Source organism: Chiloscyllium punctatum, chromosome 4 (genome assembly GCF_047496795.1).
Source record: "Chiloscyllium punctatum isolate Juve2018m chromosome 4, sChiPun1.3, whole genome shotgun sequence".
Taxonomy (NCBI): Eukaryota; Metazoa; Chordata; class Chondrichthyes; order Orectolobiformes; family Hemiscylliidae; genus Chiloscyllium; species Chiloscyllium punctatum.
Window position 1 is genome coordinate 93,863,248 of NC_092742.1, and position 27,386 is coordinate 93,890,633.

Sequence of the window (27,386 nt, forward strand, 5' to 3'; positions counted from 1 at the left end):
TGCGAGATGGGATCTGTAGTCCACACTGCTCCGGTTTGACGAACACTGTGATCTTCTCCTGGAAATAAAGGACTACAGCACCCGGCATGCATTGGGGAATAGTATTGTTTCCGGTTGGGAGTCCTGGAGATGGGGAGTGAAGGAATAGTGCATTGATGGGTTGGAATGTCGGAGTCGGTGTAATGTAAAAGTAGTTAGGTTATTTCCTTTCATATTTGCGAGGTTAACAGCCAGCAGGCTGAGGATGGCTGGAAGATGCTATGGTTGTGCGTCTAAATTCACTCTCCTGAGGAAAGAGGCAAGTTTGTGTTCTCCCAAAACAGGGGGCCTGTTTGTGTAAAACTTTGCATCAATATCTCAGCAGCAATTCACACCAGTCAGTGAACATTCTCCATCTATCTGTCATCGAAGTCGTTGATGTTCTTTTTTGGTTGGTAGAGTTCCAAGGAGTGTTGCGTGCAGTTCTGGTCGCTGCATTATAGGAAGGACCTAGAATCATTGGAAAGGGTGCAGAGGCAATTTGACGTTTTGGACAAAAGCTCTTCATCAGGAATGGAGGAAGATCGCCTCATCTTCCATCTCGGAACCCTCCAACCCCATGGCATCAATGTGGATTTCACCACTTTCCTCATTTCCCCTCCCCCCCACCTTACCCCAGTTCCAACCTTGCAGCTCAGTACCATCCACATGACCCATTCCATCTTCCTTCCCAACTATCTGCTCCACCCTCCCCTCTGACCTATCACCTTTATCGCTACCTTCATCCACCTATTGCACTTACAGCTACCTTTGCCCCCTCCCCCTCCCATTTATCTGTCCACCCCTGAGGGTCCCAGCCTCACTTCTGATGAAGGGCTTTGTCTGAAACGTTGATTTTCCTGTTCCTTGGATGCTGTCTGACCAGCTGTGCTTTTCCAGCACCACACTCTTAGCTCTAATCTCCAGCATCTGCAGTACTTACCTTTGCCTGCAGAGGAGATTTACCAGGATGTTACCTGGTATGGAGGGAAGGTCTTATGAGGGACTTGAGACTGTTTTCCTTAGAGAGGAGAAAGTCAAGAGGTGACTTAATAGAGATGTACAAGATGATCAGAGGATTAGCTAGGGTGGACAGTGACAGCCTTTTTCCTTGGATGGTGATGGCTAGTACAAGGGGATGTAGCTTTAAATTGAAGGGTGATAGAAAAAGGACAGATGTCAGAGGTGTGGAATGCACTGCCTGCAACAGTAGTGGACCTATCAACATTAAGGGCATTTAAATGGTCATTGGATAAACATATGGATGGTAATGGAATAGTGTAGGTTAGCTGGGCTCTAGAATGGTGTCACATGTTGGTGCAACATCAAGGGATGAAGGGTTGTTCTATGATGCTGTGTGAATTAGACCATATTTATTTAACAGGGTACTTATATTGTGGAAAATAATCAGATTTATCCTGACTGAAAATGCTGCAATATTATGATGCATGTTCTTATTTAATTTGATCAAATGGAAATAAACTGTTTCAAAATTCTGAGTGCTAGGGTAAATCGTTGGGATTGGAGGTGGATGGGCATGTCAGCCAAGATGGGCATGGTTAAGTTTGGGATGTTTGAGACTAATATGCTATTTGAATACTTGAGGCTAGAGCTGTCAAAAACATAGTTCCAGTTGGGTTGGATTTTCGTAGAGGTGAAAACCAACAGTTTTGATGAATCGATTACCCTAAAGCTGGCCTGCCGTTTGAACGTTGCATGCGGATTTCTCAAGGCTTGGGTGACTGGCTGGAGAAGGGAAGGAATACTGATCAAGAGATATATCATAGTAATGTCCTTTGTAATAGAATGTCCATAGTAATAGAAAGTAATGTCCTTGATTTGCTTGATATGATGAACAATCTTAAATCTTGTGAGGTGTTTAAATCTGTATTTATTAAGGTGATAACTGTAACACTTAAGAACATTATACTTCATTTATTAAATGCACTGTTTGTCTGGTCCTGAACCCAACCAAAAAATGGATGCTTCAACTATACAGTTTGTTGTTTTAGTGCAGCAGCTGAGATTTTGAAAGGGGAATAAGCCTCTCCCTTTCTGGTTACCTCTGATAGAAAGTCCAAAAGAGTAGGGATTAGCAACCAAAAGAGAAAATGGAAAATCTCAACATGTCTGGCATAATCTGTAAGGAGAGAAAAGAGCTGATGTTTTGAGTCTAACTGACCCTTTGTCTAAGCTGAGTAGGTATTAGCTGTGGGTGGGACTGGGATTCATAGAATCTCACTGGGATCAGGATCAGCTGTGGTGTTCTCCAAAACACATCAGGTGAACCTGAGGAAGTAAATTTCTACTTTCCATGGCTAAATCAAAACTTTAAAAAAGCTAAATGTTTGTTTATCTGATCTAGTATTTTCGTTGAGTCAGGTTTACTGCATGGAAAGAGGCACTTTGACCCAACTTGTATTTGCCACCTAGTTTTCACATTTAAACTAGTCCCATTTGCCTGCATCTCATCCATTTCCCTCCACATCTATAAAATCCGTATGTCTGTCCAAATGTTTCTTAAATGATGAAATTGTATTCACTTCCACCACTATCTCTCACAGCCCGTTCTAGGCACTCTCTGGAAGCTTTTGTATTTCTCCCATTAAACCTATGCCCTCTAGTTTTAGACTCCCCTGCCAAGGGGAAAGGCTGTTGGCGATCTACCTTATCTACACCTCCCATGGTTTTGTAGACCTCTATAAGGTCACCCCTCAGATACCTATGCTCCAGGTGATTTTTTAAAAATCCCAACCTATCCAGCCTTTCCCTTTAACGCTAAACTTTCCTTTGTACGCGAGCTCTGAGGAAGGGTCGCTGGACCTGAAATGTTAACTGTCATTTCTCTCCACAGATGCTGCCAGACCTGCTGAGCTTTTGCAGCAATTTGTTTTTGTTGTCATAAATATTCTCTGACAGAGTGATGCAAGTTGAAGCTGTGAGCTGTTTAAGGCTGCCTATACAAAAGCTTCATCCAAACTAATAGTACAACCGTCTATACACTGAATTGGAAATTCATGCCTTTTTTTTTGTATGCTCATCAGATTAGTTAAAAAACATTAAATGAAATATCGCCAGTTTGAAATTATCAGGCTTCTTCACTTCAGGAATCCATAGAAAAGCAATCATCATGATAACCTTCAGTTGTCAAGTTTCTCCTTAAACAACTCTGATGACTCCAACCAGAACGTTATGGTTGAATTTGCCGAGGTGTCCCATAATACCAAAGCAGTCAAATCGATACAAACACAAACCAGTGCCAGTGCAAAACTCTCCCAACTTCATTAGGAACAAATTTACAATAAACTTTAATACTAAACACACTATTTTTAATGCTATTTGGCCTCTTATGGTTACGATACTTCCCAAGTCTCTTGTAAATGTATATAGTGTCTCTGTCTCTGGGTCTGTGAACCTGCTTTCTCTTGTGCTCTCTGTTCTATCTGGATGGTCAGCTGGTCTCCTTGGAAAGCCTCAAGATTCCAAGAGAGGTCTGCAGGTGAACTCTGTGTTTTTATACCTTTTTAGATTTATTTTTCCGGGCAATTTCCATAGTTCTAGCCAATCAGGGAGATACGCTTAATAGTTTGAAACAGAATCAATCATTTGGATGGTATGATATTGTTCATTTCTTTTTCCAGCAGGACCAGACTTCTGTTTGGTCTCTCCTTTGTTTGGTGGATAAGTTGTTACGGGCATGTCTGTCCAGGAAAATATTGCCTTTTACAGTAAGCTAATGTCACTAGCATCTGGCTGCTGTTTGCACTGTGTCTGGTGTGTGAATTTTGTGATTTCAGAGTTTAACTTGGCTAATGCACCCAGCATCCCTTGCTGTTAGCAATCTGTGTTTTTGCAGCCTGAAGGTTTCTACACTTCCAGTATAAATTATCTTTGTTAAACATAAAGAAGATATTGGTGGATCATGTAGCTTGCCTCAAACAAACAACCTCTTGTCTTCCTGAGTCTGTGAATTGAATCCCTGTCTTTGAAAACCTGATGAATGCATCCGTACCTGGTTCTTTTTAATCTGTGTTTACAAACCAAGACTTTTGGTCTGAGGACCTCATTGGGGGTGTGCAAGGCAAAACACCTCCAGAAACATTGGAATGAAGACAGCAAAACAATTTTCTAATTGTCAATCAACCTTTATTTTGAGGGACAATAACAAAAGCCTGGCCTCTTCTAGAAAAATGTGTGAATTTTCAACTTTAAACAATTTTATTGTGCTAGCCAGTGGGATTAGTTTCGGTTGAGTTATCTGGTCGGCATGGACAAGTTGGACCGAAAGGTCTGTTTCCCCGATGTACATCTCTATTACTCTAAACTGTAACCTTGAAATAAATTGTTTCCTCAATTATCTCTAGAACATTGCCACATATTGTAATTTTTCACAATGCCGATTTAAAATAAAGCCAGTGTATGGACTGTCTGCTCTGTACTGTTGGAATACTGACATTAACTCAAAAAAGGTTGACTGGAAGCGAGAGTTGCAGAAAGAGGAATTGTCAGTAGGCAAGTGAAGGTGTTGACATACATAGTGTAATACAGCTTTGATAGCTTTAAGCTATCCGGGAATACTGTAAAAGTACTGGTACAACTGATGATCAGACACAGTAATATTTAGTTGTTGAGAAACCAAAAGATTAGTGCAGAATAAGACCCTTTTGCTTTTCACTTTCTCCTCTATCTAGTATTCCCCCAACATCCTGCCCTATTCTTTCCTCCCTTCTCATTCACCCCATTACAATGCAGTTGTATTGAGGTATTCTTGCACCTCCAGAACTGCTTCAATTTACCCTTCTGCAATGTTGTACTTGTATGTGACAATGCCAACCTTTCCTGAAGGTGTTCTTTTTTTCCTTGAGGAGGAAAACCTATAAAGCAGGTAACAATGTACTGAGCTTAATCTTTTTCTCAGCACTTGACAGATTTCTTCTTTACACTAATTGTCTTTCATATATGCAAAGATTCTATTGAGTGACAAATTTATTATTAAGATTGGTGAAATTTTATTTCTCCCAAGCTTTCAGTCTTCTGTCAAGACTCGGTAGGTAACTTATTTGCACATTTGTTTCAGTATTCTTTTGCATTTGATTGGTGTGGATGCTAGTTCATCTAGTCACTTCTGTCTACTGAAATCGTCAACCACCTAAGAAGTGTTCGGTGTCCATCTGAGGACGAGGCAAGTTAAGGCACTCTGCTAGGTCATATGCCACATAAGTGTAACAATAGTTGGTATTGTCCTGGATGAAACAACAGTGTGACACAGAAGATGGAGCATCTAGGTCAGTGCTGTCATGTTCCCATATACACCCAAATTACTTGGCTGCTGTGTTAATATCAAGCAGGACCAGTATGGTGGACATGTGTAATTTGTGAAACACATTTATTCTCTAACAGGCCTAGCACACAGTATAATACACCGTCTAGGTATCTCTCATGTACATTTCAACCAATGTTGTGTGATGGTCCACTTGTTGACAATTGCTTGTTGACATTGCATCATTGAGCTCCCAGTGCTGTATGGGTCCCTTTGGAGTATCAAAATAAGAAAGTCTTGCTATAAGTATAGAAGTCAGTCCACACCTGGAATACTGTGAATAATCTTTGTCCCTTCCTCAGAGGGAAGATAGAGTAGAATTGGATACAGTCCAGAGATGGTTAACAACATTGATCCAGCATAGGGAGGAGTTTTCGTAAGAGGAAGAGTTTGAGTATGTTTGGCTTGTACTCATTTGAATTTGGAAAAAAATGTGGTGACTTTATCAAAATGTATAAGGCGGCTTGACAGGATAGCTGCTGGGAGATTGTTTCCTCTGGGGAGAGTCGGACAAGAGCTATAATCTCAGTAAAGGATTGTCTAGTTAAGGTAGAGATGAGAAAGGACTTCTTCTCTTAGAGAGTAGTATATCTCTGGAATTCTTTACCATGAAGGGTTGTAGAAGCTGGTCCATTCACTATATTTTTAGCTGAGTGAGACTGACTGACTGATTTTATTTTTAATTAGTAAGGGAATCGAGAGGTATGGGGAAAAAGCAAGAAAGTGGAGTTGAGAAACACCAAACGAGTCTTGAATCTCACTGAATAATGTAGTAAACTTGATGGGCCAAATGTCCAAATGCAGAAGTAGGTCATTATAGCTCATCTGGGCTGGGAATGTCCCTTGCACTGATTGCCGACAACACCATCAGATCTAGGGAGAAGCAGTCACTAAGGATAGGATTCATTACTGCAGAAATGCACTGTGGTTGATTATTGAGCTGGAAGTTGCTGTTCAAGCTCACATACTTTAATCAAAACAACCTGTTTATCCAAAACGCACTGACTGAACAATTTTGTCAGTAAGCCAATTTTAAAAACACAAATAACATCACTCTTTGTTTTGTGGAACTGGGAAAATATTCTGGGCTTAATTTCCATCCTAAGCTTCACTTATACCTGGCATCTTATCACTGGCTGCAGTGGATATGTATTTAATTATTTAAGGTGTATATTAAAATATTTAAACATACTTGTCAAAAATCCAGCTCCTTTCATCTCTCTAATGTTGTCTTACCCTACATTTACCTCAGCTCAATTTTCTGCAACTCCATTGATATTTATGCAATGCATATTCTTACCTCTTCTGCATTACTGATTTTAATTGCTCCATAACTGGGGCCGTGTCTTTAGTTGCCAAGGGCTTAAGCTAATGTATTCCCTCCCTACCCTGCTTAAAACTGCCTTTAAAATTCTCCCAGCTCCATGTACACCCCTGCTGCTTAATTTTCCTTGACTAACAAGAATCTATCACACTCTGGTTCAAAATTAATGATTTACTGATTGCAGAAGTGTTCCAAACTTTATTACCATTTGCGTGAAGAAATGTTTTCTAATTTCCACTTCTGCTTTCAAGTTTGAGATTACATCTTCTGCTATATTTCCCAACCAAAGGAAATCATTTCTTCCAGTCGGACCTATCTATTCTGTTTAATAATTGAATGTTTTGATCAAATCTTCCTTTCACCTCTAAGTAAAAGAGGAACAGTATTCCCTGTTGTATTCCAGGGAATACAACACTAGGATATTTAACCTGTCCTTCTAGCTGAACTCTCAGTTGTAATATCTTTCCAGTAAATGTACACTGTAGTCCTTTTGAGGCCAGTTTATCCTATATAAGATGTGGAGCACAGAATTGCTCACTTTTCCAGGTACGATCAGACCAGAGCTTTGTGCAGCTGCCATATGATTTCTACTTCCTTGTATTCTGTTGCCCTCTTAATAAACGCCAGTATTCTCTTCACTTCTTTAAGTTGTTTTCTGTACTGGCTTGTGATATTTTTATAGGTAAAAACAATGACTGCAGATGCTGGAAGAGCACAGCAGTTCAGGCAGCATCCGAGGAGCAGTGATATTTTTATTATGAGTACCTTGACATTGAAGACTCTTTGACCTTCATTGTTTCTAGCTTTCCACCATTAAGAAAACATCCTGTTCCATTTTTTTTAGGTTCAAGTTGGATGAGCTGACGTTGAAATCAATCTACTACAGCTTTGCTTATTCAATTTTTAAATATAACTATACACTTACGATAGTGCCTATCTTTGTCATTGATTAAAATATCCCATTACAATTTGTGTTAAATTTCACCTGCCACTTGCCCACCCATTCAACCAACCTGTTAATGGGTCATAATGCTTACAAGTCCATTCATTTTGAAATGTAAATTAAAATACATGTAAATATTACAGCTCAAAGAATGATCCGCCCCATCACCCTCCCTACACCACCACCCCGCCCCCCCACAAACCACCTTCCCCAGGTTTGAAAATCAACCATTCACCACTGCTCTTTCCTGTAGTTTTCCATATTTTGTATCTTTGCTGCCATTGTGCCTTCAACTTTGTTGTGCAGCCTGTTTTATTTAAAATCAACCATTTTGCTACTTTATTGTCAATTTATGTACAGCTGTGCTTAAGATGCTTGATAGATACAACATCGCATAAATCCTGTGCCTAATAGCTTTAGAGAGCAAGTTACTGCTGAACTTTGTACACGCCATGCCACTATTTCAGTCAGAATGTGTCACTTTACCTCAACTTGGGCGGCACAGTGGTTAGCACTGCTGTCTCACAGCGCCAGAGACCCGGGTTCAATTCCTGCCTCAACTGACTGTGTGGAGTTTGCACGTTCTCCCCGTGTCTGCGTGGGTTTCCTCCGGGTGCTCTGGTTTCCTCCCACAGTCCAAAGATATGCAGGTTAGGTGAATTGGCCATGCTAAATTGCCCATAGTGTTAGGTAAAGGGTAAATGTAGGGGTATGGGTGGGTTGCGCTTCGGCAACTTTCGGTGTGGACTTGTTGGGCCGAAGGGCCTGTTTCCACACTGTAATGTAATCTAATCTAAACTAACACCTTGTTTGGTTAGCCATTAGGATTCACAGTGTTATTCTTGTCTTTGTAGACATAAGCACAGCTCCTATCCAGGCAAATTCTATTTCATATTGGCAATAAACACTTCGAATCTTGAGTGGGATAGCGAGCCTTCTCTGAGTTTGAAGGCCTCGTTTATAACCTGTAAACACAGCTTTGCACCACAAGCTAGCTGGCATTGAAAGAGCGCTCTGGGCAGCTGGATTGCCTGGCCAAATAGCCAGTCTGTTTGGAAGTTCCATATACACATTGGCCACATTTTTATCATCAGACCTCTCTATTCTGTCATTGGAAAACTCAATCAAATTAAGACCATAAGACCATAAGACATAGGAGTGGAAGTAAGGCCATTCGGCCCATCGAGTCCACTCCGCCATTCAATCATGGCTGCTGGGCACTTCAACTCCACTTACCCGCATTCTCCCCGTAGCCCTTAATTCCCCGAGACAACAAGAATCTATCAATCTCTGCCTTGAAGACATTTAGCGTCCCGGCCTCCACTGCACTCCGTGGCAATGAATTCCACAGGCCCACCACTCTCTGGCTGAAGAAATGTCTCCGCATTTCTGTTCTGAATTTACCCCCTCTAATTCTAAGGCTGTGTCCACGGGTCCTAGTCTCCTCACCTAACGGAAACAATTTCCTAGCGTCCACCCTTTCCAAGCCATGTATTATCTTGTACATCTCTATTAAGTCTCCCCTTAATCTTCTAAACTCCAATGAATACAATCCCAAGATCCTCAGCCGTTCCTCATATGTTAGACCTACCATTCCAGGGATCATCCGTGTGAATCTCCGCTGGACACGTTCCAGTGCCAGTATGTCCTTCCTGAGGTGTGGGGACCAAAACTGGACACAGTACTCCAAATGGGGCCTAACCAGAGCTTTATAAAGTCTCAGTAGCACAACTGTGCTTTTATATTCCAACCCTCTTGAGATAAGTGACAACATCGCATTCGCTTTCTTAATCACAGACTCAACCTGCATGTTGACCTTTAGAGAATCCTCGACTAGCACTCCCAGATCCCTTTGTACTTTGGCTTTACGAATTTTCTCACCGTTTAGAAAGTAGTCTGTGCTTTTATTCTTTTTTCCAAAGTGCAAGACCTCGCATTTGTTCACGTTGAATTCCATCAGCCATTTCCTGGACCACTCTCCCAAACTGTCTAGATCCTTCCGCAGCCTCCCCACTTCCTCAGTACTACCTGCCTGTCCACCTATCTTCGTATCATCGGCAAACTTCGCTAGAATGCCCCCAGTCCCTTTATCCAGATCATTAATATATAATGCGAACAGCTGTGGCCCCAACACTGAACCCTGCGGGACACGCTCGTCACCGGCTGCCATTCTGAAAAAGAACCTTTTATCCCAACTCTCTGCCTTCTGTCAGACAGCCAATCCTCAATCCATCCCAGCAGCTCACCTCGAACACCATGGGCCCTCACTTTGCTCAGCAGCCTCCCGTGTGGCACCTTATCAAAGGCCTTTTAGAAGTCTAGATAGACCACATCCACTGGGTTTCCCTGGTCTAACCTACTTGTCACCTCTTCAAAGAATAATTCTGTTCTGGCTTTCTTTGATCCGCATTTGTCTAAGTGACTATTAATCTTGTTAATTAATTATTAGTATTTCTGAAACTTTTGCCTCCACCAGGGTTAAACTGACTGGCTGCTGTTGCTGGGTTTATCCTAGCACCTTTCCAGAATGAGGACATAATATTTGCAATGTTCCAGTTATCTGATACCATCCCTCTAAATGAGGTCCTATTGAATTATCTAATGTATTTTTCTTTTTAAATCTTGGCAGCTTGGGTGCAAGAACTGCGGCCATGCATATTGTTCATCATGTCTCAGCTATACCACCTTGGTCCCTCGTTGTGGGAATACACAGCAAAAAGTCTGCAGGCAGTGCCATGGAACCCTCACAAGGTATTCACGAGTTACTGAGATCATACGTGTGTAGTAGCATGAGCCACATCTCTCCATAACAATATAAAACCTGAACAATAAAGGAAGTTAATCAACTATTCTCATTCATGGTGACACCAGAGCACAACCTAATGGTGACACAGCAGAATAGTGAGACACAAAGCGAGAACTGAGAAATAAGTTGTGTAAATATCTGAAGAAGAGTCATTTTGGACTTGAACCATTAACTCTATTCTCTCTCCACAGATGCTGCCAGACCTGCTGAGTTCTCCAGCACTCTGTGTTTGTTTCAGATTTCCAACATCCACAGTATTTTGTATTTATGTATGTTGGTGTGCTGGAAGATAAAGTTGAGCTAATTACCTCCTATCTCTTTCCTGTTTAGCACAGACAGGACAGAACAAGAAATGAAATAATGTAGCTTAGATTGTCGATACTTAAGTTACAATTTTGTCTCAATCACCCAACTATCCAAATAGTTGCTAATGAATGATAAATGGTGGATTTTACATAACGGCAGCATGACTATGTGAATATATTGTTGCTGGCTTATGTTGGTACCCGTTATAATCAGGCTAGCTGTGTTTCTGATTGATGCTTCAGTATGTTCCAATCATGTCTTTATGCAGTGAAAGGGGAGACATTGCTTGGCAGGCACAGAAGGTTAGCTTTGTTCTGTGATTTCACCCTTTGGTCTCAGCAGTAGTACATAAGATATGAAGATGCAAAAATGGAGCAGTGAGAAAGTAGAATCTTTGAAGAAAATATTTGTTTATTCTTTCACAGATCTGGGAAACAGGATAATGCTGCAAAATGGTCTCCACCAGAGAATTACAAAAAGTGAGTAGTTGATTGACAATTCTATACTGGCAAATTGTATTTGTTACTGTCAAGTTATAAGTTCCATCACCATCATTGTGGAACTTGAACTGAACAACCTTGATAGAAACGAAATTAGGTACATCTGAAAGGGAAAACTGAATGGTTTGCTGATTGAAGGAGCAGTTATACGTGATTTAATATATATCCACTGCTTAGTTATCTTCTGGCTGATCTGTACCTCCTGTTACCCACTTTTTAATCTAAATCCCTGTCTAAGATTTTTAAATGGAATTGGAAACTGATGAGGGTTGGAACTCAGCAACATGTGAATGCCAAAATTTTAAAGTTTTCCTGAGTTTAACATGTAGACTTTGTCCTGCATTTGTCTGTCTGTCCCTCCTGTGTTTAAAGTGATACAATGCTAATGTTGATTTGTGTCGCTTTTTGTATGTGTTTCACTCTGTGTGTGTGTGTGTGTGTGTGTGTCTGTGTCTGTGTCTATCCCTGCCTGCCATTGGACACACTTTGTCTTGGATAGAAGTTGGAATGAATGAAAGAGTGATGAACAAAGGCTCAGAATCTCACGCTCTTGCTCTCGCTCTCAGTTCCTCTTGTGCTTCATGTAATGCTCCTTATGCTACTGCCCAAGTGGTAAATTTTCTTTGGGAAACAGTCAATTCCAGTGCTGCACAGTTGTTTCATTTTTTGAACAATGTCTTTGGAGAAACGGAGCAGTTTTGTCCAGTCACTTTCATCTGATTACTTTTGAGATATGAGCAGAAGGAGATTAACATACCCAGTGCTAGTCTCACCACTTCCATTTTTAATTTCTTTTCAGAGAGGATTACAAATTCATAGAATCCCTACAGTGTGGAAAGAGAGTATTTGGCCCAACAAGTCCACAGCGACTCTCTGAGGAGCATCCCATCCAGATCCTCACTTTCCCCTCCTTCCCCTGCTCCCCCGTCTCCCCTCAGAAAAAAAAAGTCCCTGTAACCCTGCATGTCCTTTGGTTAATCCACCTAACTTACGTGTCTCTGGACGCTGTGGGCAATTTAGCATGGCCAATCCACCTAACCTGCACATCTTTAGATTGTGTGAGGAAACTGGAGCACCCAGAGGAAACTCACACAGAGATGGGGAGAATTTGCAAACTCCGTGGTGTCTTACTAGGACTGGAATTGAGCCTGGGTCCCTGTGAGGCAGCAGCACGAACCACTGGCCACCATGCTGCCCTAAATTGCAGACACTGTAACAAATTTTGTCTCCTTACAAAATGGTTTACTTGGAGTTGCCTGAATAGAGTTGCAGTGGAGATACTCAATTTAATGTGTATAATGTCAAGAATACTGCCCAAAGACAAATAACTGTGGGTTAGATAACTACAAATAACTATAAAAATACCTGAGAGGAAGTAAAAGTATTTCTTTACATGAGCATCTTCCACTCTGTGGGACCTCAGTAACAATTGCAATCCTCTCCACACAAGCCACGTGTGTGCATTCTCAGAACGACTGTTAACAGCTTCCACAAATAAAACTCGCCTTTTGAAAATGCAGGAATGTATGAACGGAAACTGCTATTGATGTGCTTCCCAATGCAATCAATATACTGATGTAGCCCCTATAACGCTTTCTTCTGGGTCTCTAATCTAGGCGAGTAGCTGCTCTGGAGGCAAAACAGGAACAAACAGCAGCCAACAAAGCAGGTAGTCACACACCAAGCACGAAGTATCTAGGTCTATCAAAAGAGGACCGAGCCATTGCTGAGCGACTGGAGAAGTTAAAGGAAGAAACCAAACTGAGTGAGTGATCATTTTTAATCAGAACAATTTCACTACATACAACAGAAGTCAAGGAAGCAGGGAGTGGGGATAAAAGGGTCCTTCTCTGGGTGGCAACTAGTGACAAGTGGTGTTCCACAAGGGTCAGTATTGGGATCGTAACTTTTCACTTTATACATTAAGGATCTGTATGAAAGAGCTGAGGACATTCTGGATAGGTGGAGGGACAGGTAGCATTGAGGAGGCGGGGAGGTTGCAGAAAGATTTGGACAGTGCTCCAAGATGGAACACAATGTGGGAAAGTGTGAGATCATGCACTTTGATAGAAAGAACAGAGGCATGGACTATTTTCTAAATGGGGAGAAAATTCGAAGTCTGAAGTGCAAAGAGACTTGGGAGTTCTATTCCAGGATTCTCTAAAGGTAAACTTGCAGGTTGAGTCAGTAGTTAGGAAGGCAAATGCAATGATAACATTTATTTTGAGAGGACTTGAATATAAAAGCAGGGATATACTTCTAAGGCTGTATAAGGCTCTGGTCAGATCACATTTGGCATATTATGCAGAGTTTTGGGCCCCATATCTCAGGAAGGATGTACTGGCTCTGAAGCGTGTTCAGAGGAGGTTCACGAGAATGGTCCCAGAAATGAAAAGCTTAACATATGAGGAACATTTGAGGACTCTGGATTTATAGTCAATGGAGTTTAGAAGGATGAAGGGGCATCTAATTGAAACATACAGAATAGTAAATGGCCTGGATAGAGTAGATATTGGAAAGATGTTTCTATTGGATTGGAGAGACTAGGACCTGAGAGCACAGTCTTAGAGTAAAGACCTTTTAGAACAGAGATGAAGAAAAAGTTCTTCAGCCAGAGTGTGATGAATCTATGGAATTCATTGTCATAGAAGGCTGTGGAAGCCAGGTTATTGAGTATATTTAAGACTGAGATAAGATAGGTTCTTGAGTATCAAGGGGATCAAGGGTTACAGGGAGAAAGTGGGAGAATGGGGTTGAGAAACTTATTCCCCATGATTGAATGGAGAAGCAGACTCGATGGGCTGAATGGCTTAATTTCTGCTCCTATGTCTTTTGGTCTTTATTGAACTTTTAGTTGAGTCTGGTAAGTAGTCTTGCCTAGGTCTGAGAACAGTCCAGGCCAATATGTACTACTGAAAGAGTTGCATTGCCTGAGGTGTTACAGATTGGAGGCTGAAAAATATTATACACTGTTTAAAATATGAGGATTTTTGAGTGTGTTGTGGTTAACATTGCTTTCCTCAATTCTGGATTAATTGATTGGTTAGCTCAGTTGGTTGGATGGCTGGTTTGTGATGCACAGTAACACCAATAGCATGGGTTCAATTCCTGCACTGGCTGAGGACTGAAGGACTGTTAACCTCTGAGGTGTGATGACCCTCTGCTTAAACTACCACCAGTCATTTCTCTGTAATGGGAGAGATCACCTATGGTCTCACAGGATCATGAGAACATTATGTTTATCTTTAGATTGAGGTTCAGACACATCTCAAATCTGGAAGCCTGTATTTTTAATATTTACTAATGAAATGTACCCAGTCACTTGTAATTTATATTGGTATAGATGATTTTGTAACCAGAATGCAGAATTGTGCAACTTGTTCCCTCTAGGTTGAACATACATGGGCCTATGCATATGTCATTTTTCGAGCAAATGGGTTAACAAAAATTATTTAACCGACAACACCTGTCATTTATCCTTGCTATTTGTAGAATTTTTCTGGGTACGGACCAGCCAGTATTTTGCATTCTGTAACATTAGTGATTATTCTTCAGACTAACTCATTACATATTGAGCAGGAGACATTGTGGTTTATGATACAAGCCATTTTTCTTGTTTGAATTGGATATGGCAGCGAGAGGTGATGAATTCAAAACATGTGAGTCATGAGTATCACTGTTCCTGATTTCTGCTTTCACTGTGTCCCCAAACTGTCTTGGGCCAATTGGAGACTTACATTTACACTCCCCCAGTGATAACTTGTGGGAACCGGTGAAGGGACGCAATTTGTGCCCTTTACATGACAAATCAGCAATGTTGCTTACCTGCTGTGTTTGCTGGGAAACAATCACAGCATCCAACACGTGGGAAAAGTAGTTAGTAGTCTGGAAGAATAGAAAACACCTCAGTGTGTAATGCAACTATCTCGTCATCCTTCAAGGTTTTGCAAGATATATAATTACAAAGTTCCTGAAAGTACCATCCCCAACAGCGGTGAATAAATCTAGAACATTCAATCTTTTTTTGGAATTGGTTGTTCCCAGTGGTAAAAAGCTGGGTAACTGGACAGAACACGTGAAGTAATTCCCTGAAGAATTTGTGCCAAGGTGAAATTTGCTTTTGTCACAGAAGTTGTTGCAACCTGATTTGCAATGTTTGAGTGGAGGGTAGAAGCAAACTCAATAATACCTTTCTGAAAGGGGAGAATTTGCAATGTGCTCAAGGAAGTTGACCTTGGAGCAATCGGCAAATTGAAGTTGCCTGCTGTTAATTAAACCAAACACCCAGAAAACCAAACACCCACCCTCGCCTCGTAATCTGTTAAAATATGAGTGATGGAGAACTCCCAAATTTGAAGATAATAATATCAATTCATGTTTTTAACTCTGAAATTGAACATTAAGCAACAATTAATCACAACTCTAAGACCCCCCCTTTCTCTTAACTGCTTATTATCTGCCTCCAACTCCATAACAATACACTGTTCCAATTAGACCCTTATTAAAATTACATCAAGTTAATTTCAAAACCACACAGTTACTGTCACTTTCTTCGTCTGGCTGAAGATTTCCCTGGGTTGTCATCTTTCTTCCATGTGGCAAAGTTCTGATGTCTAGTTTGTTTGGTGCTTTTGGCAAGCGATGAAGCTGACTCTCATCATCTCGGGACTGGCACAGACAGTGAAATGTTTTAAAATATAGTCACTGTTGTAACATTTACAAATCACCCTGAAATTCCCTTCATTCAAATTGAATCAACCCTTAAGCTGGAACATTTTTGCTGACAGTGTCTGGAAAAATGTTCTTCTTTGCTGCGATTTTCACAAAATTCAAGAATAGCAATCAGGAGGAACAAAACTGAATATGATCATGACATGAAAACTTACAGATGATCCATTTGGACTGGTCCTCACTTAGAATGCCAAAAAATGTTGCAACCCTTAGATAGGGAATGGATTGAATCACTCCCTGGTTCCACGTTGCCTTCCATGCCATGACATGTTCCTTTTTGTTGCAGAATCTATACCTTCTCAGCAGGAGATTGAAATGCGATTGACCGCACTAAAGAAGGACCCTCAGCGACCTATACTCTCCACAGCAGAGATGGAGGACAGATTAGCTCTGTTAAAGGGTCAGCCACCGCCTTCAAAAGCACCCAGACCTGTAAGGGCCTGGTCTTTTCTTCCACTGTTCTAAAAAGTTACAAACAAGAATTGCTTTGAGTCTGGAATGAATTTTGCTGGAGACCGAATGGAAACAGTGTGATATAGTTGTGTGAGCGTTGTGAAATTTCCACAAATGCCATTGCCTTTGATCATTTTCTGAAGTTTTGCTTATTGGAGTAGTGGAAAATGCATTGCAAGCTATGAATTGTTAATGTTTTTGCTTCAGTGTTATAAAGATTAGTTCAGAAAAATGAATTTCCTTCAACTTAAAAAAAATCACATTACTTAATTTTCTAAATTGTTAAATTTCCTGAGTAATTGAGGCAAAATTTAACAAATGTTTTCTTAGTTTTGATTAAACGTGGATGTGACAAGTTTGTCCTTCGTAAATAGCAAGTCTGTTAAGGGTTGAGTCCAAAGCCAAGTTCTTGTAGGTTTCAGAACTTCTTACTGGTGGCAAAATCTCCAGATTCTGTCAACCTCTAAGTATAGCCTTGCTTCTTGTGTCAAACCTTAGAGCGGTAAACATAGAAAATGCTGGAGAAACTCAGCAGGTCTGGCAGCATTTGTGCAGAGAAACAGGAGTTAATGCTAAAATGCTAGTTTCTTCAGCATTTTGTTTTCCTTAGTTTTCCAGTATTACAATATTTTGGTTTTATTTAAGCTTAGAGAGATTCTTTTCTTAAACAACTTAGTATGACATTCAACTGTTTACCTTTGTTATTAGTAATATATTCTATTTTGTGCTGAAGCTTTACTCTCATTGGTCAGACATAGCTCCTGAACTTCTGCAGTATTTGCCTGTTTCCCAGTCCAAGCATCCTTTGGACTGTAATAGAGTTGAACAGCACTGAAACAGACCCTTTGGTCCAGATCATCCATACTGATCAGATATCCTAAATTAATCTAGTCCTGTTTGCCAGAATTTAGTCCATGTCCCTTTAAACATTTCCTATTCATGTAACCACCCAGATTATCAGGTTAATGCTGACTGAGCAGTTGTACATCAAGGACTGGGTTAAGAATGTTCATTTTCACACAAAGTTCTTCAATTGTAATTCATAATGAGGCTTTCATCCCAGCAGCCTAAATAGAGGCCAGTTTCACAGCGATGAAGGCTTTACCTACCATATCCCAAGTTCACTTTCTTAGCTGTCTGCAAATTCCAGTTGCAAGTTAAGCTGAAGTCTGTTTGTTTATTTTTACTGTTGTAGAGTTATCAGGGTCCTGATACTAGGACTCAGACGGAACAAGTCAATGACCTCTTCAAACAAATGTCAGAAGAAGCAGCCTTAGATCAAAAGTACGGCACTGGTCTTGAAGGCAAGTTTTAAGAAAAATCTTCTGTTCAGTCTTTTCCTGTGCCTTTCTTTTGAGTTTCTTGAATTCCAAAGGTTTGAGGGCGTCAATTAAATGGCCACTCATAAAACCAGTGAGGATTCAGGAGAAAGTTCTTTAACCAGGGAGCACTCAAGATTGCCAAAGATGCTGCCATGGGGGTGTTTGAAGTGGTTACCTTGGAGTGTTTAATAGGCAGCAAGGTGTTGTGAATGAGGGAGAAAACAATGAAAAATCAGGCTATAGTCGGTGGGAGGTTTCCAGGAATAGAACTGTTGAACTGTTGCTTACTGGTGTCTCTAGTCTTTCACAAATTCATTTCAAGAATCCTTTCTTTGTACAAGTTTTTTTAAAAATTCTTTATTAATCTTAATAATCTCTGCTTGTGAATATGACTAAGGCAGATTGCTATATTCCCTGTCTGAAATTAAGAGAAGCATGAAGAAAGAGCCAGTTTATTCTTGTTGAATGCAAAGGAGAACAACCTAGTTCTCTTAATTGGGACAGTGGAGTTTTACACCCCACCCTCTTTCCCAATGCTCCATGCTGTTGCATGTTAATTGATGCACCATTCTGTCCTAATTCTCCCGGCAGATATTATTTTTCATCATTTAATTCCCTTATTGAATGTGTTGGCATACTAACTAGCAATGTCACAGGTGCTAGCAGTCACTGGTCATTATTCATACTGAATGGCAACTATTTTGCACCAGTGAGCAGCAGTCATCATTGTTGTGTGATTTTCTGTGTCTGTTGTTGAGTGGCTGTTTGAACCTGGAGGCCTAGTTAGTTAGTTCTTGTTATTATCCTGACTACAGGAATTATTATGTCTAGTTGCAGGGTCCTATTTATTGCCTTTTTCTTTTATCAATTAAGTGGCACAGACTGAAATAAAACTTGAGTCTCTTCTGGGTTGTACAGCTCAATACATAACCAGGCAATATATTTTCACATGGGAAAACTTCTAATTTCCTGTAATTCTTTTAATTGGCCATTGTGAAACAAGGCATGTGCAATGTTGCACAGGTAATATGAACAAAGGAATGGGAATACATTGCCCGCATGTGTTTGTGATCAATTTCTCAATCTATTGTGATCAATTTCTCAATCTATTGTGGTGCAATAAGGAGAGACATATTGGCACAAAGTTTTAGGTGTGCTGTTCCTAACTATTCTTTGTAACCGAGAACTTGCCCTGCAGAAAGTTGAATATTTGTCATAACTGGACTTCTGTGCTGAGATTCCTTTACCATTCAGTAAATGTTAAGGCAGGATGCCACTGGGAATCAAAATGTTTGTGTAATCACGGAGAAAAACCAAACGATGCTGCAAATCCTTTCAGACCTATTATGTTGATTGAACTGTTGACCCAAATCAGAGGAACCTCGATTATCCAAAGGACACGGGCAAGCAGTATTTAGTTTGGTTAATCGAATTCCGGATAATCGAACACCGGATAACATTGTTTGCTAAAGGAACCTTGCGATCTTGCCGGCTAATCCGACATTCGGATAATTGAATGCTGGATAATCGAGGTTCTTCTGTAAACTGCTTCTGCCTTTTTCCTGTGGGCAGGTGCACTGGGTATATTGGTACTAAGTTTCACTTACATGTCTGATTTCAGGGCACTCTGCATTGGGTTCACAATTGGTTGCACAATTCCCATCATGTCACAGTACAATGAATTGGAGTGTAGTGCCTTAACATTAGTAAGAAAAACTCCACATACACAGTTCTGTTCATGTAGTATCTTGCTTGGACAATGTGAACCTTGTCTACATCACTCAGCATTGTGAACATTGACCTCAATAGTCATTCATTAACAAAAACATGAAACAAATGCCTTAATTGCCTTTGGTCACCAACTTTCCCATTGAGTTGTATGACAGTCGAATGACCTGTTTAAAACAGCCATATTGACCTGTGTTGAACCCTCTGTGGGTTGTGGTTGGATGCTGCAATTGTATCCCCACCTTCATTAAATCCTGATGGTGACCTATTAAATCCTGCTAAAAAGGACACTTACCTGAGTGCTCAGTGAGGATAGTACCTTTTGACTTTAATGACTATTGCAGCAGAAGTGTGCGCACATGCCCATATTTGAACCTTATGTGGCAACTGTGTTGGCTGAAAGTCACAGATTCTACACAGGCTAACACACTTGTCCTAAATCTGTAAGCAACAGTTATGTTTGATTATAGATGGTGAGATGAATGACCTGAATAAAGGAATTGATCCACGTAATTTCAACAATGCCGCCGACAATAACACCAAAAGCTTTGAGGAAGAGAAGAGTAATCTGCTGGACCAGGCAACAGCGGAGCTGAAGCAGGACAATTTGCACAAGGAGCAAGTTTCAAAGATCTCCCAGAGACTGGCCACACTGAAAGGAGAAGACCCCAAAGCTGGTGAGTGCAGATTGGGTTTGGATGAGCTTCTAAAACAAAAAAATTATTCTTTGCGTGTGATTGTACCGGCAATGCCGTTTCTGTCTCCCTGAGGCTGTGGAAACAGATTTTCTCTTGGGATTGCTGCAATGCTGCAAAGTATTTGGAAGGCAGAAGGGTGCGGTTTTTTTGTATCCAGTGACTGAAGCACAGTGAAATGTGGAGGTGCAGGAACAAAGTATTTCCTCTCCCCTGTTCAATTTTCCACAGTGTTCAAGAGCCTATGAAACATGTCTGTTTAGACACTCTATTGACTAGTTATTCTATCATATAATGTGCACTTTTCTGTAGGTTATCTGATGGTTTTTAGGTGCTGCTTGTCCATTGCTCTCATCTGCAAGAGTTGAGTTCAACTAATCCAGTAACAACTGAGAACTTAACCTTGGGTTTACTGCAAAGCTCAAGTTACGAAGATACCTAGGAGCATACAATGTAATTTTTTTTTCAATTTGTATTGAATTTCTAAATGAAATCACATACAATTATCTAATGTCTAAAGCCATTTTACCTGTTCATAATTTATGACAGTTTTGAATAGGCTTTGATTATGCAGTCCTGGTTGGAGACAGTGATACATTCAGGTATTTAGTTCAATATGTACGTGAAGGGGATTGACCTTTCCTTTAGGTGTAGGGTCTTCACGTTTCATGGTCAGCTGGTGGATTGCAGTAGTATCTGCTGAGAGAGCCAGACTACCTCACATTTCTACTGCTCCAGGTGGGAGCTGAATATCACTCATTCATTCTGCTCATCTTACACTTAATTCAGCTTATTGGGAAATACTGCCCTTTACCATAATGTGCGGAGCAGTATAACATAGGTGAGGATGCACCTTCCTCCAGGTACTGAGAATGGTGTGACATAATCATTGTTGAGGCACTAAGTCTGCAGTGATCACACCCAACGTTCCCTGAACTTGGCCTTCTGGATTGCCAGAATATCATGGGTATAGTGGCTTAAGACTTAATGTTACTGTGCATTGGAGGGATCATAGTCAGAGGGATTTAAAACAATAGAACTTGAGTGCAATATACCACATTTAGCTGGTCTGAGGACTTATTTTGCAGGTATTCATATTTGTATTGGGGCCTACAACTAATTGCCTCATTGTAAGAAACTGAAGTATTGCTAAAAGGAGGCAAGAGGTTGAAGCATTTCATCTGGCATTGATTAGAACTGGGACGCAAGAAACTGACTTGAAAAAGGAGCATCTTTTTATGTTGTATGAGAAGAGGGTGCTGATTGGTCAGGCCATCGTTGGCTTGGAGATACAGCAAGTTACCTGTCACTCTTAATCCTGAGACCAGTCAGGTAGATTCTGATTAGTCAGGATATTGCCATAGGGATGCAGTGGAGAAGTGGAAATTTAAAAGCAGAATTCATATGATTTTTGTGCACCACATATTAGTTCAGTGTACAGAAGCTGTGGTAAAAGTGACATTCACTGAACAGTGAAATTTTGTCAGCAATGAATTGAGTGATCCAGAATTGAGACTATACTGCTGGGTTAGTGAGTGTGATACCGTCACTGCCAATGTACATTTCTGCAAATACACAAGGGCAATGATAAAAGACTTGTAAATGGATTGCAGACTCATGGATGGTTTCTACTTTCTGTCATCATAGCTGTGGATGACTGGAAAAATGCTGAGCTGGACAGTGATGAAGAAAATGAAGAGCTGCTTACCCAGCGAATTCTGAAACAGGTCTGATTTGCAGTGTTTTGAGGTAATTTTTTGTGTGTCTTTAAACCTGCAGAAGGACTCAGTTTAAGTGAGGAATGAAAGATACAGGAGCCAGGCAAGATTTTAAAATTCTTCTCTTTGTTTCCAAATGCAGTTGTGGTCTCCTTGCTCCTCTAGCAATTCAGTAACCTTCTCCTTAAAGATATCTTGCACATCCCTCATTTTCAGTGCTTGACCTCTTCCACTGCAAGCTAATCTCCCCAAGTGTTTTTTTTATTTGAAACATTTGAACAGCAGAAACTTTCCAACAAGCACCAAGACATGGCTTGGCTGGTGGTGAGAAGGGCTCTGCCTGTGAGATCCTTCATGCACGCCCAGACTTTCTGCCGCACTACACGCTGCCCTCGAAGTGGCTGCGGTGGGGACGAGACTGTCACACACCTCCTTCTGGAATGTGCCTATGCAGAGGAAGTTTGGAGAGGAATGCAGTGGTGTTTGTCAAGGTTCGTCCCGAGCAGCGCCGTGATGCGGGACTCCGTGCTTTATGGTCTGTTCCCTGGGACGCACACTGAGACAAACATCAACTGCGCCTGGAGGATCATCAACTCAGTGAAGGATGCTCTGTGGGCGGTCCGAAACCTGTTGATCTTCCAGCTGAAGGAGTTGACCCCGACTGAGTGTTGCAGACTGGCACATTCCAAGGTCGAGGATTACGTGTTGAGGAACGCGCTGAACCTTGGGGCAGCTGCTGCCAAGTCACGGTGGGGAAAGACCACCATGTAACATCTGCCTGCCTAAGAAGAACAGGGAGCCCACGCCGTCATTTGGGCTCTGCTGACACCTCAGCTAAAAATGTAATCGTACAGACCTGTAAATAGGAATGATTACTTTGTTTCGGTATGCAAACAAATGGAATGTTTACATATGTATGGCATGTCCAATTGTATAGATCATCAAAGTATTTTATGAATAAAGTATATTTTTGAAATAAAAAAAAAATTTGAACAGCAGAATCATTGTTAGGTTTCAAAAGCACTGTTAGAACAGGTACATTTGTTCATCAATGATTTCCGATAAGCTGCCAATAAATGATCAGTTCCTGTTAAAATAATGTTTTCTGTACACTGAATGCATTCCTTATGCTTCTAGGTTAATGAAGAAATTGCCCTGGATAAAGCAAGTGGTTATAACATCCCTCTAGAGCAACCTAAGCCAGCTCAGGCCACACCGGCTGGGAAGAAGGTAATGTACATAAATGGAAATCAAAGTAAATATATGTTCATCTCTATTACTAATGTTGCTCATCTGTTTGACCAGATTTCGCACTAATTCAGTGTTCCTTTTGATGCTTCTGATGCCTTTTCAGCTAAGGTTAAATTAGTAATATAGGTGTGAAAAAAAACTTCAGACAGGCAGGAATGATGTTAAATGAAATGAGTTTGCCACAGGAAACCGCCTTAAAGCAATGCCATGTGTCAACTGCACAGAACTGCCTCAGTCTTGTCATCAGTTGGCAATATCTGTTTGGATACAGGGCGAGTCTAAGAAACAGAAGTTTTAGAGACAAGCTAGTTCCTTCTTAACAAATTATTCTTACCAACTGGACTTCCCAACATGCCTGTTGTCCATCTCTCTCAACTACTGCAACCAATTGTTCCTAAACCCACTTTTAGCCCTCCCATCTCCATAATCACCTCCTATTCTATGACCCTTTGAGATGTCTGTGCTTGTCCAATTCTGCCTTCTGATGTATCCTTGATTTTAATCGCTCCACTATTTGACAGCCATACGTTCAGCTGCTTATGTCCAAAGCTTGTATTAAGTCCTATTCTTTCTCTCTCCCCTTTCCACCCTCTCAGGCCCTCTTTAAAATTTACATCTCATTTCCCTTGTGTGATTTGATACCATTTTATTTTTCATCCCACTCCAATAAGGCACCTTTGAATGCTTTACTTTGATAAAGCTGACATATAAATACAGGCTGTTTGCTAAAAGTACTTCTGACTTTGTATCTCTCTCTCCGTTGCAGTCGACACCCACAGTGCCAACTGCTGAGGCAACAGACAGTGATGAGGAACTACCTTGGTGCTGCATCTGCAATAGTGATGCTGTGATCCGTTGTCGTGACTGCGATGGAGACCTCTACTGCCAGAGATGTTTCAGGTAAGAATGATTGTGTGCTACACCTCACTTACTGTTCCAGAATGACATGTTGAAACTGCCTACTACTTGTCACTACAATTGAAGAAGCAAAGTAGTTTTATCATCATTCATTTAGAACTTGTCATAATGGTTGCTGGAATTTAACCACGCAACATAAAATCAAGATAGAGGCCAATTCTAGTCATTGAAAAGTACTGAGTCATTTGACATGAGCCTTTTTAGCATACTAAACTGAGATATTCTGCTTATACGCAATTTATTTCACTTATTTGCGATCTTTCTTGATAATAAGGTAACTTTCAAACAATTATTGCGTCAATTTATCTCCACAGGGAGGGTCATGATAAATTTGAAAGAAAAGAACACAGAACATCCAAGTACCGTCCACCAAACAAGAAGAAATAACATCCACATCAACATCCTTGTGAAATCTCCCACCATCTGACACTAAGGAAGTTTTATAATCTAGATTTTCACATCTAGTTCAGTTAACACTGAGCAGGAACAAGTGTGACAGAAATTGCCCCATACTAATGATGCCATACATATTGATTTGCAGCAGCCAGCTCCTGACTGAGAAGCATCCAACGTTGTCTTATTTTTTGCAGTGTCCCTGGAAGTCTGCCGCACCATAACAATTTTTTGTGGATTTTTTACGCATGTCCACGGCAACACTTTATCGTGGGACCTGTTTTCATTTGGAAATGTTGTGCATTGATAGATTAAACGACGCTCAGCTTAAAATCCTGAATCCAATTTTGAATATATTAATTAGAGATAAAAGGACACAAGCAGAGGTTTATATTGGAGCTCACTGAAATCAATGTTGGTTAACAGAATAAAATTGTACTATAACTTGACAAATTTAAATATGTACACACCATTGAAAATAATGTTTGCCCTCCCTCAGCAGTCATTTGTAACAGACTGATATTTTCTTAATGGAAATAGATTACAACCACATTTCTCTTTTTTTGAAAGCTACAAAGATTTTTAATCCTCAGTCATCACCATGCTGTGGGTCGTTTGTTCGCCTTTTCCATGAATACCAATTTCATGACCAACTATTGGGAGAAATGTGCAAATGAGTCTTGTACAATCTGACCCTGTCCCTCTGTTTTCATTTCCATTCTGTTCACATGAATATGTTTGGTTCCTACTTATGCTTTTGAATAACTCCAGCTGTTGATGTAATGACCTTCAGTAAGTGGCCAATCCGTCTTGGTCACACAACTTAAATAAGTTACATGTCACCTTTACTGAACTCATCTCCTGAATACAGAGAGCTCTAGAGCTGTTTAGGAGGCAATCTACTAATTCCAAATCTGATAACATATTTGTGTATTTAAGTACTGACGAGCAAAGATTCACAATAAAACAACATTTTAAGAGAAAAAGCTGTGATCTCTGTTTCCAGATTTATGTAATGCTAGGAGTGCATGTACCAATGTCTATTGAAAATTGGACTGTTAACTAAATGACGCTACCTCCTAAGGATTTATAAGGTCACAGCTCGCATGACAGCAGGCTATAGTCCAACAGGTTTATTTGAAATTATGAGCTTTTCATAGTTTTGAAACCCCATTCCATGTAATTCTAATGACCGCTATCTCAATGATTGCAAGAAGTATTATCCTACTCAGTGTAATTCTATATTAAGAAGCAAAGTAATTTAAGCGAAAAATCCATTCATTAAATGGTCAGAGTAAGTTTGCCCAACAGTTTAAAAAAGCAGAGTCGAGAGTGTGGTGCTGGACAACATAGCAGGTCAGGCAGCATCAGAGGAGCAGGAGAATTGACGTTCCGGGTACAGGCCCTTCATCAGGGTAGATCATTCCTGATGAAGGGCTTATGCCCGAAAGATTGATTTTCCTGCTCCTCGGATGCTGCCTGACCTGGTGTGCTTTTCCAGCACCACACATTTGACTCTGATCTCCAGCATCTGCAGACCTCACTTTCTCCTAGTTTAAAAAGGCAATAACAGTTCAAATTCCAAACCCAGTATGAGCTGGCGTGTATGCATTGTGTCTTAGATGATAAACTGTGTTAGCTGCAACATTTTCAATGGCTTGATTGGCATTGGGCCTAAATAGCAAAGCAGTGAAAAAGGAAAATTTTTTTTTTAAAAAAGCAGTAGGCATTCTGTTTTTCCAAACAGATCATGGCTTCTGGAGGTGCAGTGTCATTGTGAGCTACGGAATCCCATTAGCAGGTTTTTTAGATAACTCCGATGAGGTAATGGCTCGTTTACTTCAGTTCCTGAGTATAGCTAATTTGAGGCACCAATGGCATTGTGGGTAGGCTCTCTTTTAGCTAGGGACAAACATGGTTTCCATAAGCAAGTGGTCTGTAGGCCTTCTTCCACAGTGGGGATAGAGCCCAAAGAGAGAAGAGCAGTTGGACTGCCAAAGGAGTAGAGCAGAACGTAGACGTTCATCAAAGCGATCGCCCAGTCTATGTTTCGTTTCCCCAATATAGAGGAGACCACATTATGAGCAGCGAATGCAGTAGAGTAGATTGGCCACCAATATCCCATATAAACCTACCAACTCCCACAGCTGCCTGCACTATGCATCCTCGCACCCTACCTCCTGTCAAGATTCCATTCCATTCTCCTAGTTCCTCTGTCTTTGTCGCAAATGTTCTGACCAGGCCAACTAGGACAGGGGAATCTCCAAAATGTTCACCTTCTTCCTCAACCAAGGATTCCCTAGCACCGTTGTCAATTGGGCCCTCAATTGGATTCAATCCATCTCCCACAATCTGCCCTCACCCCCTCTCTTCCCTCCCACAACAATGATAGGTTCCCCTGTCCTTACCTACTATCCCATCAGCATCCATATCTAGAAGATCATCAGCTACCAATTCAGCCATCTCAAATGAGAAGCAGCACTTCACACAATCTACTCTACTGCATTCGCTGCTCACAATACAGTCTCCTTTACAATGGGGAAGCAAAGCGTAGACTGGGTGACCACTTCGCTGAACATTTACATTCTGCCTGCAAAAATGACACTGAGCTTCCACTTGTCTGCTACTTTAGCATACCACCCTGTTCCCTGGCTAAAGTCTCTGTCTCAGGCTTGTGAAGGTCTTCCAGTGAAGGCCAGTGCAAGCTGGAAGAACAAAACCTCTTTCCATCTGGAGACCTTGCAGCGCTCTGGGCTCTATATATAAAGTTCAATAATTTTAGGGCCTGAACTCTCCTATGTCCTAGCCCATACCCCACACACCCGACCTTGCTATCATATAGTCTACATATTGTTAGCCACTAACAGTCCCCATTAAGAGCTCTTTACCCTCCCAGCCAGGTTGTTATCTACTCCTTTCCTTATCCAACTGCTCCTCTCTTTGGATTCTATCCCTACCTC

The 27,386-nt window shown here is 40.9% G+C and overlaps 1 protein-coding gene and 1 pseudogene across 2 annotated transcripts; one reads left to right on the forward strand and one right to left on the reverse strand.

Moving 5' to 3' along the window:
• The first annotated feature begins 111 nt into the window (after positions 1–111).
• On the forward strand, positions 112–25,412 carry LOC140476549 (abscission/NoCut checkpoint regulator-like). Of its 2 annotated transcripts, none has more exons than XM_072569329.1 (11): positions 112–298; positions 10,235–10,356; positions 11,143–11,196; positions 12,834–12,982; positions 16,235–16,380; positions 17,597–17,705; positions 19,922–20,128; positions 21,794–21,873; positions 23,002–23,094; positions 23,882–24,015; positions 24,348–25,412. In XM_072569329.1, exons 1-11 carry the CDS (start codon positions 245–247, stop codon positions 24,418–24,420), a joined length of 1,221 nt encoding a protein of 406 aa, XP_072425430.1. In that variant the 5' UTR covers positions 112–244; the 3' UTR covers positions 24,421–25,412. The 2 variants fall into 2 exon arrangements, with proteins under 2 accessions (XP_072425430.1, XP_072425429.1); XM_072569328.1 differs by having other exon boundaries at positions 23,002–23,093; positions 23,875–24,015.
• On the reverse strand, positions 7,940–8,607 carry LOC140475893 (large ribosomal subunit protein eL33-like; annotated as a pseudogene).
• Positions 25,413–27,386: the final 1,974 nt, after the last annotated feature.